Source organism: Amia ocellicauda, chromosome 21 (genome assembly GCF_036373705.1).
Source record: "Amia ocellicauda isolate fAmiCal2 chromosome 21, fAmiCal2.hap1, whole genome shotgun sequence".
NCBI lineage: Eukaryota > Metazoa > Chordata > Actinopteri > Amiiformes > Amiidae > Amia > Amia ocellicauda.
In genome coordinates this window covers 9,973,974-9,996,088 of record NC_089870.1, presented here as the reverse complement: position 1 = coordinate 9,996,088, position 22,115 = coordinate 9,973,974, and the positions used below count along the sequence as shown (strand labels likewise).

General features: G+C 40.2%; 1 protein-coding gene across 2 annotated transcripts; it reads left to right on the top strand.

The window, feature by feature from the left end:
• Positions 1 to 9,393: 9,393 nt before the first annotated feature.
• bmp4 (bone morphogenetic protein 4) lies at positions 9,394 to 20,134 on the top strand. Of its 2 annotated transcripts, XM_066694385.1 has the most exons (4): positions 9,394 to 9,694; positions 15,564 to 15,686; positions 16,275 to 16,639; positions 18,749 to 20,134. In XM_066694385.1, the coding sequence occupies exons 3-4, from the start codon at positions 16,282 to 16,284 to the stop codon at positions 19,594 to 19,596; spliced, it is 1,206 nt and encodes a 401-aa protein (XP_066550482.1). In that variant the 5' UTR covers positions 9,394 to 9,694; positions 15,564 to 15,686; positions 16,275 to 16,281; the 3' UTR covers positions 19,597 to 20,134. The 2 variants fall into 2 exon arrangements, with proteins under 2 accessions (XP_066550482.1, XP_066550483.1); XM_066694386.1 differs by lacking the exon at positions 9,394 to 9,694 and having other exon boundaries at positions 15,569 to 15,686; positions 16,328 to 16,639.
• The last annotated feature ends 1,981 nt before the right edge of the window (positions 20,135 to 22,115 follow it).

Below are 22,115 nucleotides of genomic sequence, written 5' to 3'. Positions count from 1 at the left end.
GTCTCACTAATATGGTGACAAGCCCTTTTTTTCCTACCTGAGATGTGCACTACAATCCGGACCTTCACAGCTGAAATCTACATTCACAAGCTGCAACAGGAGGGAAATCAAGAAGACTCTTGTTGCAGATCAGTCAGTTTCTGAGCTGTGTGTCCACTTGCATGTAGTAACGATGAAGCAATTGCAGATATATTTTCTTCTGCAGAAGCTAAGCCCCAAAAATGCTTCTGACTACCGCCACATAGCCTACAGATGCCAATTAATGGCTGTCCACTAGAACAGGATGTTTAACCACCACAAAAATAAAGCTGAGGAAGGAGGTTACTGGGATGAGAGCTGGTTTTCTTTTTGACACTGGAGAGATATGGACAACGTGTCTCTGGCTCTTTTTTACAGTGATTTCAGCCACCTATATTTCTCGTATATACCTCAGTTCAGGCTTGTTGTTTTAATGTCGCTTTAATTTGTTTCTGCTATTAGGAATGTTGCCCAGTCCCAGCCCCCCCATGGCTCCCCTGCCTCACAATTGTAAAACTCTGCATGATTTACAGCTGCTGCACAGTTTAGGGTCTTACAGTAAAAATACCAGGTTTAATGCATGTGAGTAATTTTGGAATCAGCTTTTTTATTTTTTTATTGACAGCGGAAAATTTGTGTCATGTCAACTGCCCGAGGCTTCGGAATTGCAGAGTACAACAAAATGTGGGTCGAGTTAGCCAGACTTGTTATTTATACATTTATTATATTTGTTGGCGTATTTAACTGAAACCTATAGTGCCAACTTTAATGTTCCACTGTTGTTGTTGTTGTTGTTGTTTTTTTAAGGGCGGATTTCAATTCCCAATTATAAAGCAGCGGTAGCAGCATTAGTCTGACAAAATAATAGGCCTCACCTGTCCACACTGTATGGGCTAACTCAAAGTGTATCAGAACATCACTCTTATTATACACCGGCAAAGATATGTGCTTGATGACACTAATAAGATATGCAACAGGAAAGCTATACTGTACTGTGGTATTACAACCATTGCTTGTAGATTGTTATGTTAAGATGCCTTATCGTGGTGAAGAGAACTTGACAGCCTGCTATCCCCCTGTCTTGTGCCCACCTTGGGCCCCACAGCAGTTCCCTGATTACAGCAAGGCCTGATTTGCGACACAGTGATATGTGTGGAATACCCAGCAGCCTGGCCTCTGAGCGAGGTCTCCAATCAGAGTCTGGAAGATAAACACTGAGCAAGAGAAGGAACTCGTTTTTCAGACCGAAGTTGCACTTATGGGCAAAATTACCTACAATTACAGGCAGAGCTAGAAATTAACTTTTCAGTCAACCATCCAGTGAGAGATCAGAGGATGTCCTGCGAATGTGAGTTCTGTGTACTCGCCCCCACCCTGCGGCCCCCGGAACAAGGCGTGTGCGCGTGTGTTTATGTGTTTGGGAGATTCAGACCTCTCCTTACACAGAGTTACTCAGGGTATTCACTCGGGCTGGAAAGTCCAGTTGCTGTGGGCGTAGCGAGTTCTCTGATCTCCTCCCAATTGTAGCGCCTACGACTTAGAAGTGGTTCTTTAAAGTGGGGCAAAATTGATTTTTGTTTCCACGTGGGAGCGGATAAGCTTGACCTATGTTTGTTTCATGAGGATGTCCTTGCCTTTAGGTTGGATTTATCATGGTCAGCCAAGTTAAGGAGATGTTCTTCTCAGGAAATCCCATGCGTCCTGACCAACACACTAGTCACTGCAGCCACAGAGTTAGAGAATGATCTCATTGCATGGCCACCCACCGTCATACGCCGTGCCAACACACTGAGAATCTTCCACTTCTTCGTTTGGCTGTGGAAATCCTGGGTACAAATTTATCGTGGCCATTTTAAGTCTAGAAAGTCACATGGTGAGTCAGTGTACCAAATTATGGCATTTCATAATAGTAAGTAGATTCTCTCTTTTTTGGTCTTAAGCTATGCTATCAAAGGAGTCTTTATTGTTTTTTTTATCTCATTCGTCTTTCCTGTCTCTTTAAATAATCAGTTTTATTCATCATCTCTCATAAGCAAACACAAATACACACACACGCATGCATACAAATAGCCTTTTTATTGGATAAAGCGTGATGTGGCAGGAATTACACTGTGTCAGATTGTCTTGGACGGCACAATCACGGACGGAGACCTATGTTTGGGTGGAAAATAGACAACAAACGTCTATATCTTACTCATTTAATAAAAAAGGAATACATTATTTATGTATCCCTCGTTATTTAAGATGTCATGGTTATTTTTATTATTTACGAATACAAATGTACAAATTGGACAATCATTCCAATTTGGACTTTTTCTTAATTGTTATTAATATAGAAGTCATATACAGTTGTTATTTTATTTCCATTAGTATGACACCAGATAGTGGTTGTTCACACCATAGACTGGCTGTGTCCCCAGCAATGTGACGTTCTCTCGGGCTACCTTGTCTCACCACAGTATAGGGTTGACCACGGCTCAACCCTGCCTCTAATACCCACTGTAAGCCCACACGTGGATGTTAGCATATTCCAACTGCTTGGAATTCCTCCCTGCCTTCTTGCGAGTACACACTGCGTTTTAAAACTTGTTGGACTCTTTCAAGTTTTATTTGAAAGTATGTAATTACATTCTTGAAAGAATAACAGGCCCCTGGAGTGATTTATATCGAGTATTAAATGTCAGGGTTTGAAAAGACACAGTTAACGCTCACTCATCCACTTAAGAGCTTCACAATGGCCCGAAATGTTAAGAGGGCTTTAGGCTAGGGATGTGTAATAAAAATAAATATGCTAAAAAAAATTGCGTCTGAAATCATTTACCTTGTGCTGGGCTTTTGTTTACATCAAAGTCTATTAGGAATGAGAAAGTCTTACAAAACATATAATGAGTTGCTAAAGAGATATGTCTTACTCCATGACAATCCATTAGCCGCTCCACTGCTTGAACAATGACTTCAAAATGATTACTGCATTATTCATAGATTCAGACTTAATTACTACATTTTAACGTCATCTGTGCTGTTCGTCACCCCAGACTTTACATCTGGCTGGGTCAGGCAGGCGCTTCCATTACATCATGATTTGGAGAAAGGTGTTTCTTTAGCAGCTGAGTGTGACGTCATGCCAAAAGGTTTGCCAACCAACCCTTGCACAGTTTTGAGTTCACACCTTGAAAGTGATAGTACTGAAGTTATTAATTTAACAAAAATGCTCTGTAGAATATTTTGAAAAATTACAGGCACATGTTTTAGACTAAACATTCCAATGGTGATACAGAATGTGATTGGCTGTTCAAAAGACCAATGCAATGGCACCTTATTAGAATGTGTTCCACTGTGACTGAAGCCCGGGGTTTTTGTCATGTATTTTCTTGTTCCCTGGTGTGTAATGTAAATACCTCCTTTCAGGGACAAACACTTTTATATGACTTCTGGAGCAAAACGAGGAAGGCGGAGGGGTGATCTTCTGTCCCCTCCAGCTCACTCTCGGCACGGGTGGAAAACGAGGCACGAATCCGGAAACTTCAGCGTTAATTCTCTAAGATCTGTGCTCACTTTTCCAATGCCGTTTCACCACCCCTGCTACTTGATCCCTTTTACCATCCAGGTTGTCACCGGGCCTCCGTGTGTGCGAGGGTCAATAGGATAAGTATTATTAATTGAAAGGGTAAAGACAATGAAATAGGAGAAGATTAAGGAATGGATTGGTTCACCCACTGTGCAATACTTTATGCAATAAGCAGATATGTATCCTGAAGCGATTACAAGACCTGAGATAAGGAAAGGGGTCGCTGGGGCAAAGAAGGGGGGGTTCTTGCTGATAGGAGGGGGCTGATTCCTCAGAAGCCCTCCATGCAAAGCAGGCACGGGGTGTGGGCCCTGATAACATCACTGCTCACTGGCAGGCGACGGGTCTCTGCAAGCTCCCATTTCTAATCTTGCTAATACCCTTTTTTTTTATTGCAGAGAGAAACTTCCTCTCAGCAGCCGTCGGTGCACAATGGCATGACCGTCAGCAGCTCAGACAGGGCCTGGACAGTGTTGCAGCAGGGAGTATCTCCGCGTCGTTATACAAAGCAGCTTTGAAAAACAAAAACTCCATAAAGAAGCCAGCAGCTCTTCACTTGGCTGGTTACCTTTGATCACGACTGAAGCAGTCAATTAGTAACAGCAACAACAAGAGAACAACAGGCAACACTCACAACACGCCACTATTTGTGTGGCAATACAGCAACAGAAAGAGTATGTTGCTCAGCCGTCAATGGGAATTCAAAGCACATACAAAACAAAACACAATAGCAAGAATCATCTTAATCTGGCAGACAATGTCTAAATAACAAAAAACCCGAATCTTAAAAGAGCTGAGGAGCAGACGTTGGCGGCTCTGTGAGACTCCAGCGAAGAAGCCAGATGCAAACTTCTGTCTCGTTGCGCCGCGAAGTTTCTGCGGCACGCTGTCACTGCACAACTGCTGTTCCCCTCTCTGTTTATTTAACATTATTATCTGTTTCGGAGATGGAACAAGAAGGGCTTGTGATCTCTGTCTGTGTTCTCACGCAGACGTCCATGGGTCAGTGCTGGGTTGCAACATAATGGGGGCTCTGAACACTCAGCCAATCTAACAGTCATTCCGCTCTTTTAATATATATATATATTTTTTTTATCCCAAGCCTTGCATTGTTTACTTTTGGGAGTTTACATGGCGATTCCATTACGGGGATTAGTGTTGTTTGTCCGTTTCTTTCTCTTTTTTCACTTTCTAAATAACTGGGCTGTGGGTTTAGAGGGGGATTTAAGGGAATAAAATAAAACTAAACCCTTCGGTCAGGGTTGCAAATTTGAACTTTCAAAAAGACAGTGAGCTGACCTTGCAATTATACCCTGCCTCCTACTGCATGGGTCAACCATGTCTTTTAGATTTGCCCAATCCCCATAATACTTGCTTAAATATATTTAGTTAAATCATACCAGCACTTCTTTCATTTCACTTTAAAAAAAAGAAAAATAACTTCAACCAATTCAAAAGCAATGCTTAATAATGACTTAGGTATAAAGGCAATAGGTTGATTTATGGAAACCAAAATAGCAAATCAGCTTCTTCTTTTTATCTTGCTACAGAAAATAATTTGTGTCCTTTGCAGAAAGTTTAACATGACTAGGTCTGAACAGACAACCGCACTGTGCATCACGGCACGGAGCGTGTTCAAAAATGTTGATGGAGAGGAGGTCGACCAGGGAAGCCTGTGTTTAATTAATGACTAAGTCCTTTGTCTGCGCTGATGAACCCATTACTGCCACGATTAAGCCCCTTGTTTTAAGGAAGGTGTGTGGTGAGAGTGAGCAGGGGGTATGAACTCTGTCTGGTTGAGGTCAGCATTAAGCTCCTGCTAAAGGCATCACTAAGGGAATGTGTTTAAAGGCAAACACGTTCTGGAATAGTTTACTACCGTGAGCCAACTTAACGTTTAAATCAATCACTCTCGCCCAAGGGAGTCTGTAACTTTTCAACTAGCCTAACATTAATTCCTGTGTTATGGTAACAGTGAAACTACATCAGAAACCAGGGAGGAAAATTGTATGATATATACATTTTTTACGTAGACTTTTCTTTAACTAGCTGGTACTATTTACATATCTGGCCATAATCTGTGTACTTTTTTCTTTATTTTTCAGCTCATAAATTTGATTATGGCGTATTCTACATTTTTTTTATCATTCCACATTGCTGTTTGTGACTTTTTACAGTTCCCTGCCAGTTTGCAGTGCGATTGTGTTGTTAATTGTGATTGGCCGAAGACAAAGGCATCAATCAAGTACATAAATAAACAAACAAATAAATGAATTCATGATTAACAACAACTGGAATGGATTTTCAGACATTTGCAGACACATCATTCTGCGCCTAAAACATATCCAAACAATTTGGCAAAAGAGGTTTAAAACAATCTATCAGACGTTGTGAAATGAACTTAGGTCTGAGAGACTGTAGAGCGAATATTTCTAAACTCTGTGTCCTCCCCAGCTCTTATGCGTGTGTGTATGTATGCGAGATATTAATTTTGGATGACGTGATTGTCTCTAAAGCAGTGTTCCTTATCAGGGGTCAGCACAGCAAATAGTTTGAATCCGTGCTACACATCAAAGAAAAAAGGGAAAAAACAATCGACAAAAACTTTATGATAGACATCTCTCTTTGAGCCAGACAGCAAGTGAACTGTGCTTTAATGCTTCTGCCGACCCGGGAATGTCTTTTGTGCTGCCTGCAGCCATACCACCAAGGAGCCTAATCTCCCGAGATCTCAGAAGCTAAGCATGGCTAAGCCTGGTCAGTACTTGACAGCAGACCTCCATTAAAGATCAACAGGTGCTACAGGGAGCCCTTGACGAAATCTGCTACAGAATTTCACAACATAATCTGGGCATTCCTGGAGGGGAAACCTTAATGTTATTTGCCATTTTTCACAAGACCTACTTAAAAAGGATTAAAAAAAAAAACCGAGCTGTTCATGGGAATGATAGATTACAATATGGCAACACACATCTACATATAAGACTCAGCTAAAGGATTTCCAAAACAACAAGACACTTGCAAAGGTTTCAGTGATTATTACACTAACGGTTTCTTATTGTGTTTCTGTAGACGTAGCTTTTACAAAGGATGTCAATAAATCGCAGTCCGCCTCCCGGTTCAGAAATTAACTCTCTCGTTTGGCACGCAAGTGTGCAGGCCATTTGTCTAACCCTGTGCTGTGTGTGTTACAGAAAACGGCAGAAATTGGTACGACTATCATTATTACAAATACTAAAGATAAATCATTGCAAATAGTTTAATCAGGTGAGTTATTTGATACTACAGAAAATAATCTAAACTAACAAACACACAAATAAGTAAGTAAATATACCCTAATTTCCCAGATAAGAGAAGAACAGTCTCCAGCAGGGAAAGATAGTCCAGCCGTTGATCTCTGAAGCTGCGTGAGTGCTGGCGTGTTACACATGACAACACAGCGTCCCTCTGCCTTGGACTCATAGTGACAGATCCCACCACATCTGCCTGTGGACGGTCAGTTCAATGACCCTCGAGCACACTGGGCGCATTGCCACGTACATGGATTGATGAGCATGGCGGTTTGTTGAACTGCTGTGCCTTCGGTCCAAGCAGCTGCGTGACCCGCACTGTGCACTGCGCTGTGAGGAGCAGGGAGTTTTATTAACCCTGGGGAAGTGGAAGGGGTTCCCGGTAGCTCATCTCAATAAAACAGCCTGCTGCGTGAGGTGTCAGAGAAGTCACTTGTGCCGGAGGTGGCCGAGATGTGTCATTACTGTGCTAAGTTGTAGATCTTAGCACAATTCCCTCTCCCAGCTAGAGGAGCACAATCCCATCCTCCCTGGTTCGATAGCATAGCAATTGTAGCTGATTAGTGTCAATGGATAAGCTAGAGCTCCTGGCTAAAGATTGGGAGAGTGTCACTGATCTTCTCTCCACACTGACGTGTCGACTGCAGTAAAGAGGTGAAATCAGTTTAGGGCAACTACAAAATAATAAAACCAAATGCCCTCACATCATTATAGGAACATTGGCAAGGATGAAAGTAAAAACTTCTTGATCATTTGTGTTATGATGCATTAGACAATATTGAATTCAAATCTCTCTGTAGTTTGACAAAAGCAGTACACTGTAACTTGATGCACACTGTCTCAGAGTGCTTAACGGCTGCTTTTGCATAATTGCTGTGTATTGTGCTTTGGGTGGTTCTGACCAACTCACTGGATAATGTGCCAGGACTCATGTGAGGATCAACTACAGAAAAGGTGACGGTGTGTACAGGAATAGTCACATTCTAATCCTAGAACCATTTGTTTGAAGTTACTTTAATGTAATTTAATTAATAAACACCAAAGCATAGCAAATACACAATATAAAATGGACCTGACTGTTTGAATTAAGCTTCTGTGAATGTTTCCTGTTTAGACCACTGTTCAATCTCATGTTAATCCCCTGAACATAAGTGTGTTTCTCAGGGTGGTTATGTGACCTTGCTGGGAAAACCAGAGAGATCCAGATCAGATTTAAAGGTTTAGTTTTCATTGCAGCCTCTTACTTTTTGTGAAAAATGGCTGTTTAGCTGAAGCAGCAGTTTCCAGGCAAAAACATTCTACAGCAGAAAATACAACATATGGGAAAAAAGCTTTAGTAAATAATCGAAAGTGACATTTTTTTGCTTTTCTTAACATTAGATATTATGATACCTATGCAAAAATAAAGACGTTTAATAATAATAGCACAGTTTTTCAAACAGGAAAAGTAACATTTTGCGGCAAAAATAAAATAAAAAGTATTAGTATAAAATAAAAACACACAATTGTGATTGTGATAGAAAACTCGTCTGCGTTCTTGTTTGTTGATTGTAACACATAAATGCTGCTGCCATTTTGTGAGTGCGAGAAATGTATGTCGAGGTCAACAACAGTGAAAGAACGACATATTTGCCCAGGTTCCAGTAATGCTATAAAATACATATCTGCTTCTTTCAGTACTCTGAAGGGCCAAGATTACCAACTACTGATCACATGGTGCACTCATTCCTCGGAAACTCACTCAACAGACAGCTGAGGACGAAAAGCTGCACGGTTTTGGTGACCCCCAGATAATAGTTTCCATAGGAACACGATATGTAAACAGAACATCCTGGGCAAGAAGGCCAAGGCTTTATCCTTTTAACAATGAAAGTCATTAACATATAAGGGTATAAGGACATAATGGACTAGTAATGATGTATTTATTGGCTTTAAATGGGATTCAATTTATGCATAGCTGGTGAGCTACAAACAAACTGTGCACCCTCCCAGTAAGTAGAGCATGGATAAAAACCCTAATCTACTGTCTCCTTACACATTGAGGAGAGGTGGCCTAAAGCCACAGCAGGCGTCCGGCAGATACAGACCAGCCAGGACTCCCTGCCGAGGTGACTTTCTACAACCCATATAGCACAGCTGTATATCAGATATCAGTTATTTCATTGTGTATCCCCCACACAGATACAAAAACATGTCTTTATACACAGCTATGTAGACCGATATATACATATATACATACCCTAAAATATTGTACTAAATGAATGCTGTCAGGTCAAATATATGCGGAGCAACTGTTTAACACCTTTAACTCTGCCTCAAACAAAAATACCATTTCCCTTCTGTAAATGTTTAGTTGGTGTCCAGATTGTAGATACAACAGTATTGGAACCAAATCTGCTTAAATGTCACATTGAGCTGCTTTCTGTGCTTCTGTCTTAGGTGTTTGAGTGAAGGAGGAATGGGGGAGGAGGCTGGGAGGCTGAGTTGGGCGGACACATGGAAAGCGCATATAGCAGTGCGCAAGTTGGCTGTGCGCTCCACACTGCTCTGGAGAAACTAGGACCTTCATCTGCGCAGCCGGCCAAGGTCTGCCTCTGTCTCTGTCGGACGGGTGTCTCGCCGTGTTTTTGGGGGATTTAAAGGAATTCATTGTGTCATTGCATGTTATCTCCGTAGCTCTGTGTAGGCTTCATCATCGCTGCTTGATTTCTTGGGGACTTTTTTTCCCCCCTCTCCTGGAGATCTCCCCTCCACCACCTCCCGTCCCTTTTACGGTCATCTTTACTTCATTCTGCGGATACCTGGACCTGGACTGATGGTAGGAGCGCGTTTTCTAGCTTTTATGATCTTATGATACTGGTTTGAGTGAGTGTTTTTTTTATTTTACTTTATTTGTCTTGTTACTGAATGATCATAATCCCTTTTCATGTCATGTGGTGAGTGGCATTTCGTAGCCGAAGATGTCCGGAGAGCTGCATAGCAAGGAAGAAGACGCTGTTAGATTCATGCAAATAAAACGGGCTCGGTTTTGTGAGTTTGAGATGGTGATTTAAACTGTGAAAGCTATGTGTTGATGTCTTATGGTAATGTGTTATGTTGTCTATATGCGACTTATCGGCGAAGCCATCTGGGTGTTAAAAGTGTAATATACAAGGTATGATGGGTTCTGTATTATACGGTTTAAGAAAACATACTAGATACACAAACGTTTTAATATTATAAGCAGACCTATCTATTTCAGATGAGTAGACATACGATCAACATCATCTAAAATGGTTATAGCTCTTATTGAAAAACACCGTCCGTCGCAGTAAAAGCTGTAGCGCATTTGCGGAACGGGGATTTTGGTTTTGTCCTGTTTCTGGAAAGATGAACCCTAGTATTATGTCCAGATTGTGCAATTATGTACTCAATTCAAAAAGCCCAAAGGTTTAAATTGACATCAGTCCCAAACATTATAACCCGAAATTGAAGTTTCCCCCTCTAGTTTCCAACCTCAGCAGCCAATAAACACCTGCAGTGCGTTATTGATCCAACTATATTTTAACCAAGTAACCCCTTTGCTTTGATACATGCTATAATATAGTGAGGCATAATAGCACATTTTACATTGTAGCTGTCTATGTGGATTTAAATTTGCCTTATACCGTCCGAGTGGAAACATCTTTCGGGTGTGAAACTGGAAAAGACGTGACCAATCCGGACAGAAAAGTCCAATCTTTTTACAATGCTGGTTTGTTACTCTAATACTATTCCAAAGAATGTATATAAAAGGTAAAAATCAGTTTTTTATGGATATGCTTTCACATAGCTACAGAACAGTTATTCCAAAATATTTGTTGTGCCATCAAATGGACATTAACTGCACACAATTATTAATGGAAACAATACGTGCAGGCTGTGCCAAGTTTTGGGTGTTTGTTTCTTGGATTTAAGAGGTGAGTATAAATACACAAACCCAAGTTGCAATGTCTTTACTGGAGACATGTGCTAGTGCTCTATTTATAAAATAAATACATAGATATCCTCAAAATGATACCTTTAAGACAGTGTGGGTGCAAGCGTGCGTAATACTCAGACGCACTCCGTCCACATAGGTTATATAAGGAGGTGTGAAATAGGCCAATTTTTATAACATGTACATTCTCTCTGCCAGTCTCCTTTTTCTCTCTCTATCTTTTAGCAGTTAAATAGAAACAAGCACATAGTTTATTGATTTCAATAGGAGGAGGGCCATTCTGGCATTCATGTAGTTGTGGAGAGAAAAGGTTTCTGTTCTTAATTTAAAAAGTTGGCCTCCCTGCTAAGTATAAACAGACACTGTTGTGCTCTGGCTTAAATGTCAGAGCCTCAGAAGTTAGAGGGGGAAAAAAAGCAATGAGTGACTAGCAGATTTTAAAATTGGAGCTTAAGCGGTTACACATATCAGTACAAAAAAGTGCAACAATATTGTGTAAATCAACTATAGGGTGCTTGACATTGCCAAACCAAAATGTCTTGTTTGGTCTATTTTTGTTCACCATAAAACTGGAGACCAACGCACAAGTACCAAGTACAAAATAACATAAATATATCACAATAAGGAATAAGGAGCAGCATTGAATCCATTGTGAAAAACATATTTGAATCTGTATTTCTACTTAAATTGTTGTATGCCTTCATTTCAAATGGACAGTGGCTTTGTGGTTTTGAAAACACATCTAGTTACACTCTTGAGAATACAAAACCCAATATCAGAGGGCAGCCAGTCAACAGGACACCAACATCTATAGACCTTTATAAAGTAAAGGTGACCGAGCTTGGAGTAGATGAGATGGTGAATGATTTAATCTCTTCAAATCCACTGGTAAAAAAAAAACAAAAAAAAAACAAAACATGGCATTGTAATAAACCTGGTCTGGTTTTCTGAAAAATATAGATTTACTTTGCTAGAAGCAGTTTCAACCCAATTTCTTCCTGAAAAATAAATATAATGTATAGGCCTAATTATAAAACAACAACAACAACAATAATAATAATAATAATAATAATAATAATAATAATAATAATAATAATAATAATATCTATTTGGATAATTCTGTTCATACAGGTAATTGTGGGATGTTATAAAAGTCATGGTTCCACTACTGAAAAATGCAAACCAAAATTCATATCAAACTGAGTAATGTAACATTGCGTAATTAACCTTTGACTTTATTGAACTATCTTGGATAAGATGTGTGAATCACACTGCTGGTCATAAGTTTGGGCAAATAAAAATAGCCCTGCCACCACAAACATGTGTGTATTGGTGAAGTGAATGGCTTATGTTTAATACATCATTCATTCTTGTCCTATTTGCTGTTAATAAGCCAAGCACACATTCAGTAATTAAAACAAAATGTAACTCAACATATGCTGACATTGCAGTAACAACAATAACATCTGAAGGATGTTTGGCTTCCTTAGGCAAATAGATTACTTTTTTATCATATAAACCTCCACATTGTTTTTGTTTTTATTTGCTTTTCAGTGTTTATCTTCCAGATACACACACACACACACAAATCAGATTAATTTGTTTAAAGGTGTTCAACTATCTATCAATAATACATCACATCTAGATATTATTTTTTATTTTAGTAATATTATAACTTAAATATTATACATATCAATAAGTATAAAGTGCTCCTTGGGTAACTCTGTCCTGGGGAAAGTCTGAAGTGTGTCAGAGGTTTGATATGAAGGAAGATTAACTGCATCTGAAAGCCAAAGTTCAATTAGGAAGTTCTAGTTTAGTCTACACAAATTGGTATTTTTCTGCAAGGCAATTATTCGTGAGTATGGCACTGACAATGCCAAGATCGTGTGTTTTAATCGCTGTCTGGCTCTGAGGCGCTGGGTGGGTTTCCCATCCTGTTAAATTCCTTAGCGACTGACATTGTGACATTTACAGAGTCATGGCCTGTGTTTGGTGGGGCTGGACTGGCATCATTTTAATCAATAGGATCCTGTTAAACATGGCACAAGCTGTTGAGTTTATAGCTGTTTTAATTCCACTGCAGGGGATTGAGCTGCCCACGAACAATAGGACGGCACAATGTGTAGATATATATTTTTTAATTGATGCAAATGCTGTGAGTGTCTAAGCAGTGGCACAGTTAAGACTGGGCAGGGTGCAGTAGTGAAACCATTAGCGATCAAAAGGGTTCAGAAGGGAATCCCTGCAGAGGTTAATGCGAACACTGTTCCCATGTTATCTTGGGTTAAACAGTAAGAAACCACATTTATGCACAGTAAAGAGAATTTGCCATCGCCAGAGAATACTGTCGAAACCTTGGGAAGCAAGCTGTTGTGTTTTAATTGTGTTCAGGGCTGTTTTAATTGTGAACGATGGAGACGCCCATACCGATTCTAAATTTAGTAACTGAACTTTCATAACCTTTGATTTAATATAGGGATAAACTGTTAGAGCTAATTTTACATGTTGGGTGTTTAAATCTGGATCCAACCCAGATTTTGAAGAAAATAAGGGTTTGGTCATTAATCCTGTTTGTCGTGGGTGACATTTCTAGCAGAACAGGGCGTATTTATACTCTATGGTTTCAATTTTCACCTCGGTTTGCTACACTGCCCCCTTTACAACTCAGCTTTCTACTTCCTTCCACTCAGGGGAAGTGTGTGAACTATTGGGAATGGGCAGTTTCTGATGCTCTTATGTCTCCACACCTGTACTGTACAGTTATTGTGTGTGCTACCAGATTAAGGTATAACATAATTGTTGTTTTTTTGTAAGTCACTGTCATTTAAAAGATTAATAGAATTGTCTTCCACTTTACAATAACTCTAAATGGAATCTAAGCCTGTAAGATTATTGTCTTCTGGCTGTTTACAGAATAGTATTTAATCAGTCATGTAGTCGACAGCATATGCAGGCATATGGCGTATGTCCATGTAATTAGAAGGGAACTTTGCGTATGCCCATGTAACTTGGGAAGATTTGGCGTATATACCCTCCTATAATTTCTATAATGATTTCTGTCACTCTTCTACGATTCACGTAGGCCAGACTCCCCCCTGGTCGACGAATCGCCAGCCAGGTATTGGAGTATACCCACTAGATCAGTCCCCACTGCAGCACTTTATGTCATCTATTGTTTCACAACTTAATCATCAACCACAAAACGAATGCCTGATCAGAAACATAGGAGGGGGATATAACTGTACATTTTAAAAAGTGTTCTTTGAGTGCAGATTGAGTGGTAGCATGAAAACCTTACAATTATGAATTCAAAAGGCATATAATTCAGTTGTAAAAACTGGTCCGAATCCAACAGAAGGGGTTCCGAACCAACCTGTCGTTTTGATTGCTTACAACTCTTCATCTCAGTTCTTATGGCAGACCTTAATAAATGCTTCCTGTTGTACTAGTGTGAATCACCAATGTTTTCATTACTGTAAACCCCAATGGTGGTGATATTTGACCCAGAATGTGGGCATTACTCATTCTTTACGAGCCTTGTTTTTGGGAATAAGAACAAATTACACATGATCAAATTAATTTCTGAGAACAATTCCACAAGGTGATTCTGTTCGTGTTAAACCACACAAAACTCTCCCCAAGGGCTTCTCTGTGTGCCATTCCTTTACACATATTTGAAACACACCGCTATTTCTGGACCTGATCTGTGTTCAGTCTGTTAGTGTTTAGATGAGTAAGCCCTAATGGTTTTCTTCAAGTGTCCTGGCCTATGGAATCTTAATCGGCTGCCATTTGTAGCCCCAAATTAAAATGCATTCCTGCCTAATGCACTGCAGTCCTGAGGATGAGTACAGCGGCTATGTCTTTGCATTCCCTTGCATTTGGCCCGTTTAAGGTAAAGCCATTGTGTGTGTTCCTGGCTTTACATAAATGAAGGTGGTTATATTTTAATGGTCATTGGATGGTTGGATTTAGCATTCTTGTGAAGCCTTTGGGTATCCTTTACTGACAAAAGCACTCAATTTAAATGCAGATTCACTCGCTGATTCTTGCTCTGCCATCATAAAGAACCAGCTGAACGAGTCATTGACTGTGTGGAGAGTTGGTATATCAGGACACAATGCAACGGCCCTGAAGTATGCTGATAATAACAAATAGCACAGAGACCGAGAGGCTGGAACTATGTCCATGTCATACAACTAATTAAAGGCAATGTTTCCAGCTCTGTAATCTGTGAAATTAGTGCCTGACAATGATTGCTTTTGGAGTTTTGGAGACCCATTTTTAAGTGACATGATATACCATTTAAAATTATTATTGAATTATTGGACATCTGCTTTTACATATCCATAGTTTATATACGGTCTTGAGCTCCTCTGTAGTGTGCTAAGTGGTACTTAAACTGACCTTCTACCAACACCAATAAATATCATTTATTTTATAGCTATTGTGGAGAAATACATGTTTTTTCTTTATTCAATAAACTATGTTTAATCTAATGATCACAAGAATAATAACCTGTCTTATGGGTTGCAGGGATTTCATTATTTTCTGTTTGTGGTAAACCTGTAGTATATTGTGTACTCTTCAGTACACCGGCAGAATGCAGAGAGATATAAATCTGTGTTTTAATTCGAACTGTTTGCCCCCATCTCGAGTGCCTATCCTGTTCTCTCTCCACCTCTTTCCTCCGAGTAAAGTCCTTGTCATCTCCCGTTGATTTCAGGAACAGGTTCAGCCCAACCTTCTCAAGCAGCCTTCCAGCACTACGTAGTATTTCCTCGAGAAACCTGTCCAACATCGGCTCTCAAGAAACATGGACTGTTTTCCCATGCTCAATTTTCTGTCAGTGAGTAGACGATATCATCCAATTTTATATTTGTTAAACGCCATTCAAGCTTTGATTGCTGTGTTCACGGTTCAAAATAAATTAAGTATATTTGAATAAAATCCAATGTATTGCCAGCTGTGTCTCTGTACAAGTTTGAGTTTTCTGTTTAACAGGCTTACACTTTCTATTGCTTATTGAGTTAAAGTTTAGCCTGACCCTGAGGCTGTTATTCACTTATTTTTCTAATCATCTCAGGCAGAGGAGGGGGGCTCTTCAAATTCCATTCAGACTGTTTTCTCTGCTGTTTATTCTTTGTGAATCTAGCCTATGATAATTACCAAGATAGCAAGCAGAAACAAAAAAAGGGCTAACAGGATGGGAGATATCTGATTGTGGTTCTATTTGTCTGTAAACAAGCTAGGCCAAGTCACTATTGCCAAGTCAAGATGTGTTTTTTCAAAAGGCACCAGGACTGTAATGCAACTGTTAGGGTGTTTGCTTTTGTTGTGTTTCGCTTTGTTTTTTGATGCCTGAGGGGAGATTAGAGAGTTTTAATTGGAGCTCCCCTGTCTTTCTCTCCCCTTTCTCTCTCTCGACCGCACTCAGAGACATCATGATTCCTCATAATCGAATGCTGATGGTAATTTTATTATGCCAAGTCCTACTAGGAGAGAGCAGTCATGCTAGTCTAATACCGGAGGAAGGAAAGAAAAAAGTATCTGAGCTGCAGGGTCGACGCTCTGGGCAAAGCCATGAACTGTTGCGGGACTTCGAGGCCACTCTGCTGCAGATGTTCGGGCTGCAGCGGCGCCCCCGGCCCAGCCACAGTGCCGTGGTGCCTCACTACATGTTGGACCTGTATCGGCTGCAGTCCGGCGAGGCAGAAGAGGCCGGAGCTCACGACGCTAACTTTGAGTATCCCGAGAGGTCGGCCAGCCGGGCCAACACAGTGAGGGGCTTCCACCACGAAGGTAACCGCGCCCCTTTTCCGCCATAACCAGCTGGCATCGTGCATCAGGTTGACACAGTCTGAGCTTAAAACTGTAGAGTCAGCGATTATTACAATCTTAGGACACACATTACGGAAGGTCTTCCTCAGGAAATCATCCTCAGCAGCTCTTTATTTATAGTATCAGATCGTTTTGAACAATTTTAATCTTTCATAACTGATGGACAATATTCTAATGCAATAATAAAGATGTCACTGAGTCGATTTACTTGCCCATGAGACTAAATCCGCTAAAGTATTTTTAAAGCTTACCTTACTAACCAGTCTTCAGCTTTTAGAGCTTTCCATATCCAAAGCATGTTTTTAATTTGACATAGGTTAGTGCATGTTTGATATGCTGTTCAAGGCAAAATATACCTTCATATTATATTATTACAGTACCATGGAGTTTGCCCAACCCCAGAGTTGCCTTCTGTAAGAATACGCCTCTTTTCCCAGTGTATGGATCCTTAGTGGGATTGAGAATAGCATTCACTATGTAATTATTTTTAATGCTATGCTGTAGCCAGCTAAATAGGGTTCCCTGCCAACAATCTGGAGAACTGGGTTCAAACACTGAGCACGCAAAAATGAAAAACAAAGCGGACACATGCAAAATACAAACATGTGAATTACAAATGAATTTCCATTCTTTATTGCTAATCATAAAGCATCAATGAGGCAGAAAAGTATATACAAATATTAAAAGTCCAACAACAATAATAATAAAAGTGCAATAACTTGGTGAAAGGAAGCTGCAAACTGAAACTACCTGATTTGTGTGATGCCAAGCTTTTTTGGAATCTAAGGCCTTTAGGACCAGCCATGCATTAAGATGTGTATATTACATGCTCTATATCACAAACATATTTGAAAAAGGGTATCTTTGGAACTTAATCATGAGTCCAATGGTAAAAACCATCCAAACTTTCCCTATAAGGAAGAGTATTTTGGTCAATGGGAGTTGCTTCCCTTTTCGAAAATAAACTTCCAAGAATGGAAGTGATTGATAAGACTTGTGCTCATGGTTTCCCTGATACAGCTGATAAGAGGAAGATAACAGCCCAGTGAAAAAGCAGACCAGACAAGGGCGTGTTAGAGCACTAGCACTACGAGGAAAAAATTACAAGACATTATTTTCCTGCCTTGGGAGGTAAAGACAGTGAAAGATCTAGAATTTGTTATGAACTTTATAAAGCAGACACAGGGAAAAGCACAGATGAATGTAACATTAAAAAAACTGATTCTAGATGGAATAAGCATATGGAATACTGAAAGGGGGAGTAAAATATATATTCCTATCTACAAGTGCTACAATACCTGAGACAGAAGGAATTACCGAAGATTACAGGACAGTTTTGGAAGTAACAAGCAACTCAAGCCCCAAGGAATTGAAATTGTAAAAACAGATTGTATCCATTTAGCGTGTGCATTTCTTTGCCACCAAGGATCACTTAATCTAAATCAGTAATGATTATTCATGATGAAAATGATAAATGTTCGGAGTTAACGGAGCACAGATCCAATCAGAAAACATACGGTTTTAATAATGAGAACCACCTGCACGAGATTAAGTTTTGGGTGTGAAATAACAAGGATGGATTGATGAGAAAAATGGTAGACACAACATTCTTTTAACAACTGCAGCGCTGCCAGAAGGCCCAAGACTCTGCTTAGAGTAGTTATCTACTCTGCAATATCTTTGATCTTTAGAAGCAAGGTGACTGCTGTTTTCTCACTGCTGCTCCCTTCAGCGAGTGAGAAAGAACAGGAATGGGGGAGATTGTCCTGACGGAAAATAGAAAATACACTGTTTTCTGAGTAAACTCACATTAGGATTTAAGCAACGGTTATGGGCAACAGTATGTGCACACTATAGACCAGTGCTCAATAAACAGGAGGGCTAGTGAGTCTCAGAGACAAAGAACTAAGTGCAATTTTAAATATCAGAGTTGTGTAGTAAATCTGGTAAATGTAGGCAATTCAGGCAGCCCGTCATCCAAGATTTGAAAATACTTTCAAAGTACACAAAACTAAAAGGACATACTGGGTGTTTGCCTTCGCTCAAAACTGCTGTCTCCCTCTTCATCAGAGCACCTGGAGCGAGTGGAAGGCGTGCAGGAGGAGCCAGACTCGCCACTTCAGTTCCTCTTCAACCTCAGCAGCATCCCCGAGGATGAGGTGTTGTCCTCGGCGGAGCTGCGGCTGTACCGGCAGCAGATCGAGGATGCCGGGCTGTACAGGGATCACGAGGGGCTCCATCGGATTAACGTCTACGAGGTGCTGAAGCCCCCACGTAAGGGCCAACTCATCACGCGGCTGCTGGACACACGGCTCGTGCGGCACAACATCTCGCGCTGGGAGAGCTTCGACGTGAGCCCGGCCGTGCTGCGCTGGACACAGGACCGGCTGCCCAACCACGGCCTGGCAGTGGAAGTCCTGCATCTCAACCACACCACCTCGCAGCAGGGCCGCCACGTGCGCGTCAGCCGCTCTCTACACCAGGTGCCCGGGGAGGACTGGGCCCAGCTGCGCCCCCTGCTGGTCACGTTCGGCCACGACGGCAAGGGTCACCCTCTGACTCGGCGGGTCAAGCGCGGCACCAAGCCTCGCGGCCGCAAGAGGAACCGCAACTGCCGACGGCACGCACTCTACGTGGACTTCAGCGACGTGGGCTGGAACGACTGGATAGTGGCGCCACCTGGGTACCAGGCGTTTTACTGCCACGGGGATTGCCCCTTCCCGCTGGCAGACCACCTGAACTCCACCAACCACGCCATCGTGCAGACACTGGTGAACTCGGTCAACACAAACATCCCCAAGGCATGCTGCGTGCCCACCGAGCTCAGTGCCATCTCCATGCTGTACCTGGACGAGCACGACAAGGTGGTCCTGAAAAACTACCAGGAGATGGTGGTGGAAGGATGTGGCTGCCGCTGATGGGAGCAAGAAGAGCATTTTAAAAAACAATTAAACTTTTATTGCCCAGACTTAACGCCCAATTCCTTCACTTGGACCCTTATTTATAACTCTTATGTTGAGGTGTATGTTTGTCTCATTTCTGTTTCTTGACAATATGATCATATATTTTGACAAAAAATATATATATTTATAACTACATATTAAAAAAAGTGAGTGCTTATTTTAAACGTTAATAAATAAAAAAGCTGTACGACATTTTATAATGTATATTAGATTGTATACGTTTTTTAATGAGATAATAGTGAAAAAACAAAACAAAAATGTTTGCTAACAAGTAAAGTTTATATACTGGTAATATTTATTGCTTTCGTATTATATACATTTTGGAAGAAAAAATAAAAATAAAAAATTACTTCCACTATTAAATTTTGAGCAGGTTTGAACAAACACCACTGTTCACAGGTATATGTACTTAGAAACCAGCACTGTATGAAATTCAAAGCAGGGAATATTTGTATTTAAATGGATACAAGTAATAAACGTTCACTTATGTACAGATTAGCTAGGATTTATATATATATATATATATATATATATATATATATATATATATATATATATATATTTTTTTTTTTTTTTATTAAACAGGCGCATTATTCTGCTGGAAAGTTAGAGTTGAACCAGTAACAGAAATTCATATATTGGGAAAGGATTTTCCATTTGACCTGAACATACAGCTCTGGAAAAAATTAAGAGACCACTGGGATTTTTTCTTAAATCAGCATCTCTACATATATGGCAACCATTCCATTCCTTTCATATTTTTACTTGGAATTTGGGAGAAATGTTGTCAGTAGTTTATAGAATAAAACAAAAAAAAATCATTTTACCAAAACACATACCTATAAATAGTAAAACCAGAGAAACTGATCATTTTGCAGTGGTCTCTTAAATTTTTCCAGAGCTGTATCTTCTAGCGTCACTTTCATCTGCCTGTTAATTCCTCTTTCTTGTTACATGTCTGTCTATTTATATTTGTTCATTGTGATTCTCTGTCATTGTTTCGCCTTAAATTACTTTAATTACATGACTGAAACTATTTAATTAAAAATGTATGTTTCAAAGTCTCCTCGCATATGAGGAAGGAGAAGTACTGCAAAGTAAAGATAAAAGAAAATCTTCAACGGAAAAAAGAAAAGAGGAAGCAGAATGGAAAAAGCATATTCTTATTATAGCCACTAAGGCCCAGCGTGCACATTTTTATATTTGTTTTACACTCATTTGCAACTCCAGAAACACTAAGATGCAATTCTAAGCAGAAACAAGGGAGAATCAGACTGAACAAAATACAGATGACCAAATAAGTAAGAAAATGTGAAATGTGTAAAAATGATATTTAAATAGAATAGTTTATAACCAAAGAAGTTTGGTTTAATGCCTTTGATAACTTTTCTTTTTTTAACAGCGAAATACTCCAGGTGAAATTCAAAGTTTTACTGTCCCACCCCTGACAATAAGAGAATGGTTTCTCTCAGTCTCCCATTTCACCTCCTAGACTGGAATGATTTATGTGAGGGCTTGGGGTCTCAGAAGAATACGTGTCCATAAATCAAACTGGTAACTGGTGCTACATGTACAACTAGATTTACCATCAGATTTCAATTGAACATTTCTGTCACTGTCTATGCACAGCAGTAATATGTACATGCACACACATCTGTAGGCTTCTGTTCCTGAGATCACAGACATCTCAGACTTTCAGAAGGTGTTTAAAGAGGTGAAATGGATAAATGAACAAGGCCATCCCTGGGTTTTTGAAAGCTTTTATCTTCCATTGTAAAAATATATAATAATAATAATAATAATAATAATAATAATAATAATAATAATAAAGAAAACTATATAGGGTAATTAGAATTGCCTCAAACAGAATAATACATAATTGATTTAGAGTATTTAATGGTTAATTAAGAACCAATAGTTTTTTTGTGTTTCTCTTTCTATCGTGTGTCAGCTTTTACTACAAGGGAATTGGAAAAAATCAAAACGAGGCTGTTTAGTCACATGCTAGTTGCTGATATCATAAGGAAATGTATATTTATTCAAAGTACACGCTTAAGCATTGGGGTCTGTGGAGAGGACCCACAGCCGCTGTTATATCTGGGATGGGCAGCGAGGTTGGGGACCAGGGGGGTGTGAAAGACCCGTCCGACACCGTGGCGACTTTGAAAGACGTGTCAAACACCTGGACATGCTGGCGACTGCTCTCTCTCTCGGAAGCATCAAAGGTTAGACTGCGTGTCTCTGGCCATTGTGTCGCAGACCTGCGCGGCTTCAGATAGACGGCTGTCTGCAAACGGCGCGCTTCTGAGCAATTCACATTCCCAATTACATGGTGCCTCCTTTTTAAGGCAAGAGAAACACACCGACCATCCCCTGATTAACATGACAATCTTTTTAAAAGTATGAATGATTCATGATGTATGTGAGCATGCTCCTATTGTGGACTGTGCATGGGCGGGATAGTCGGGTTTAAA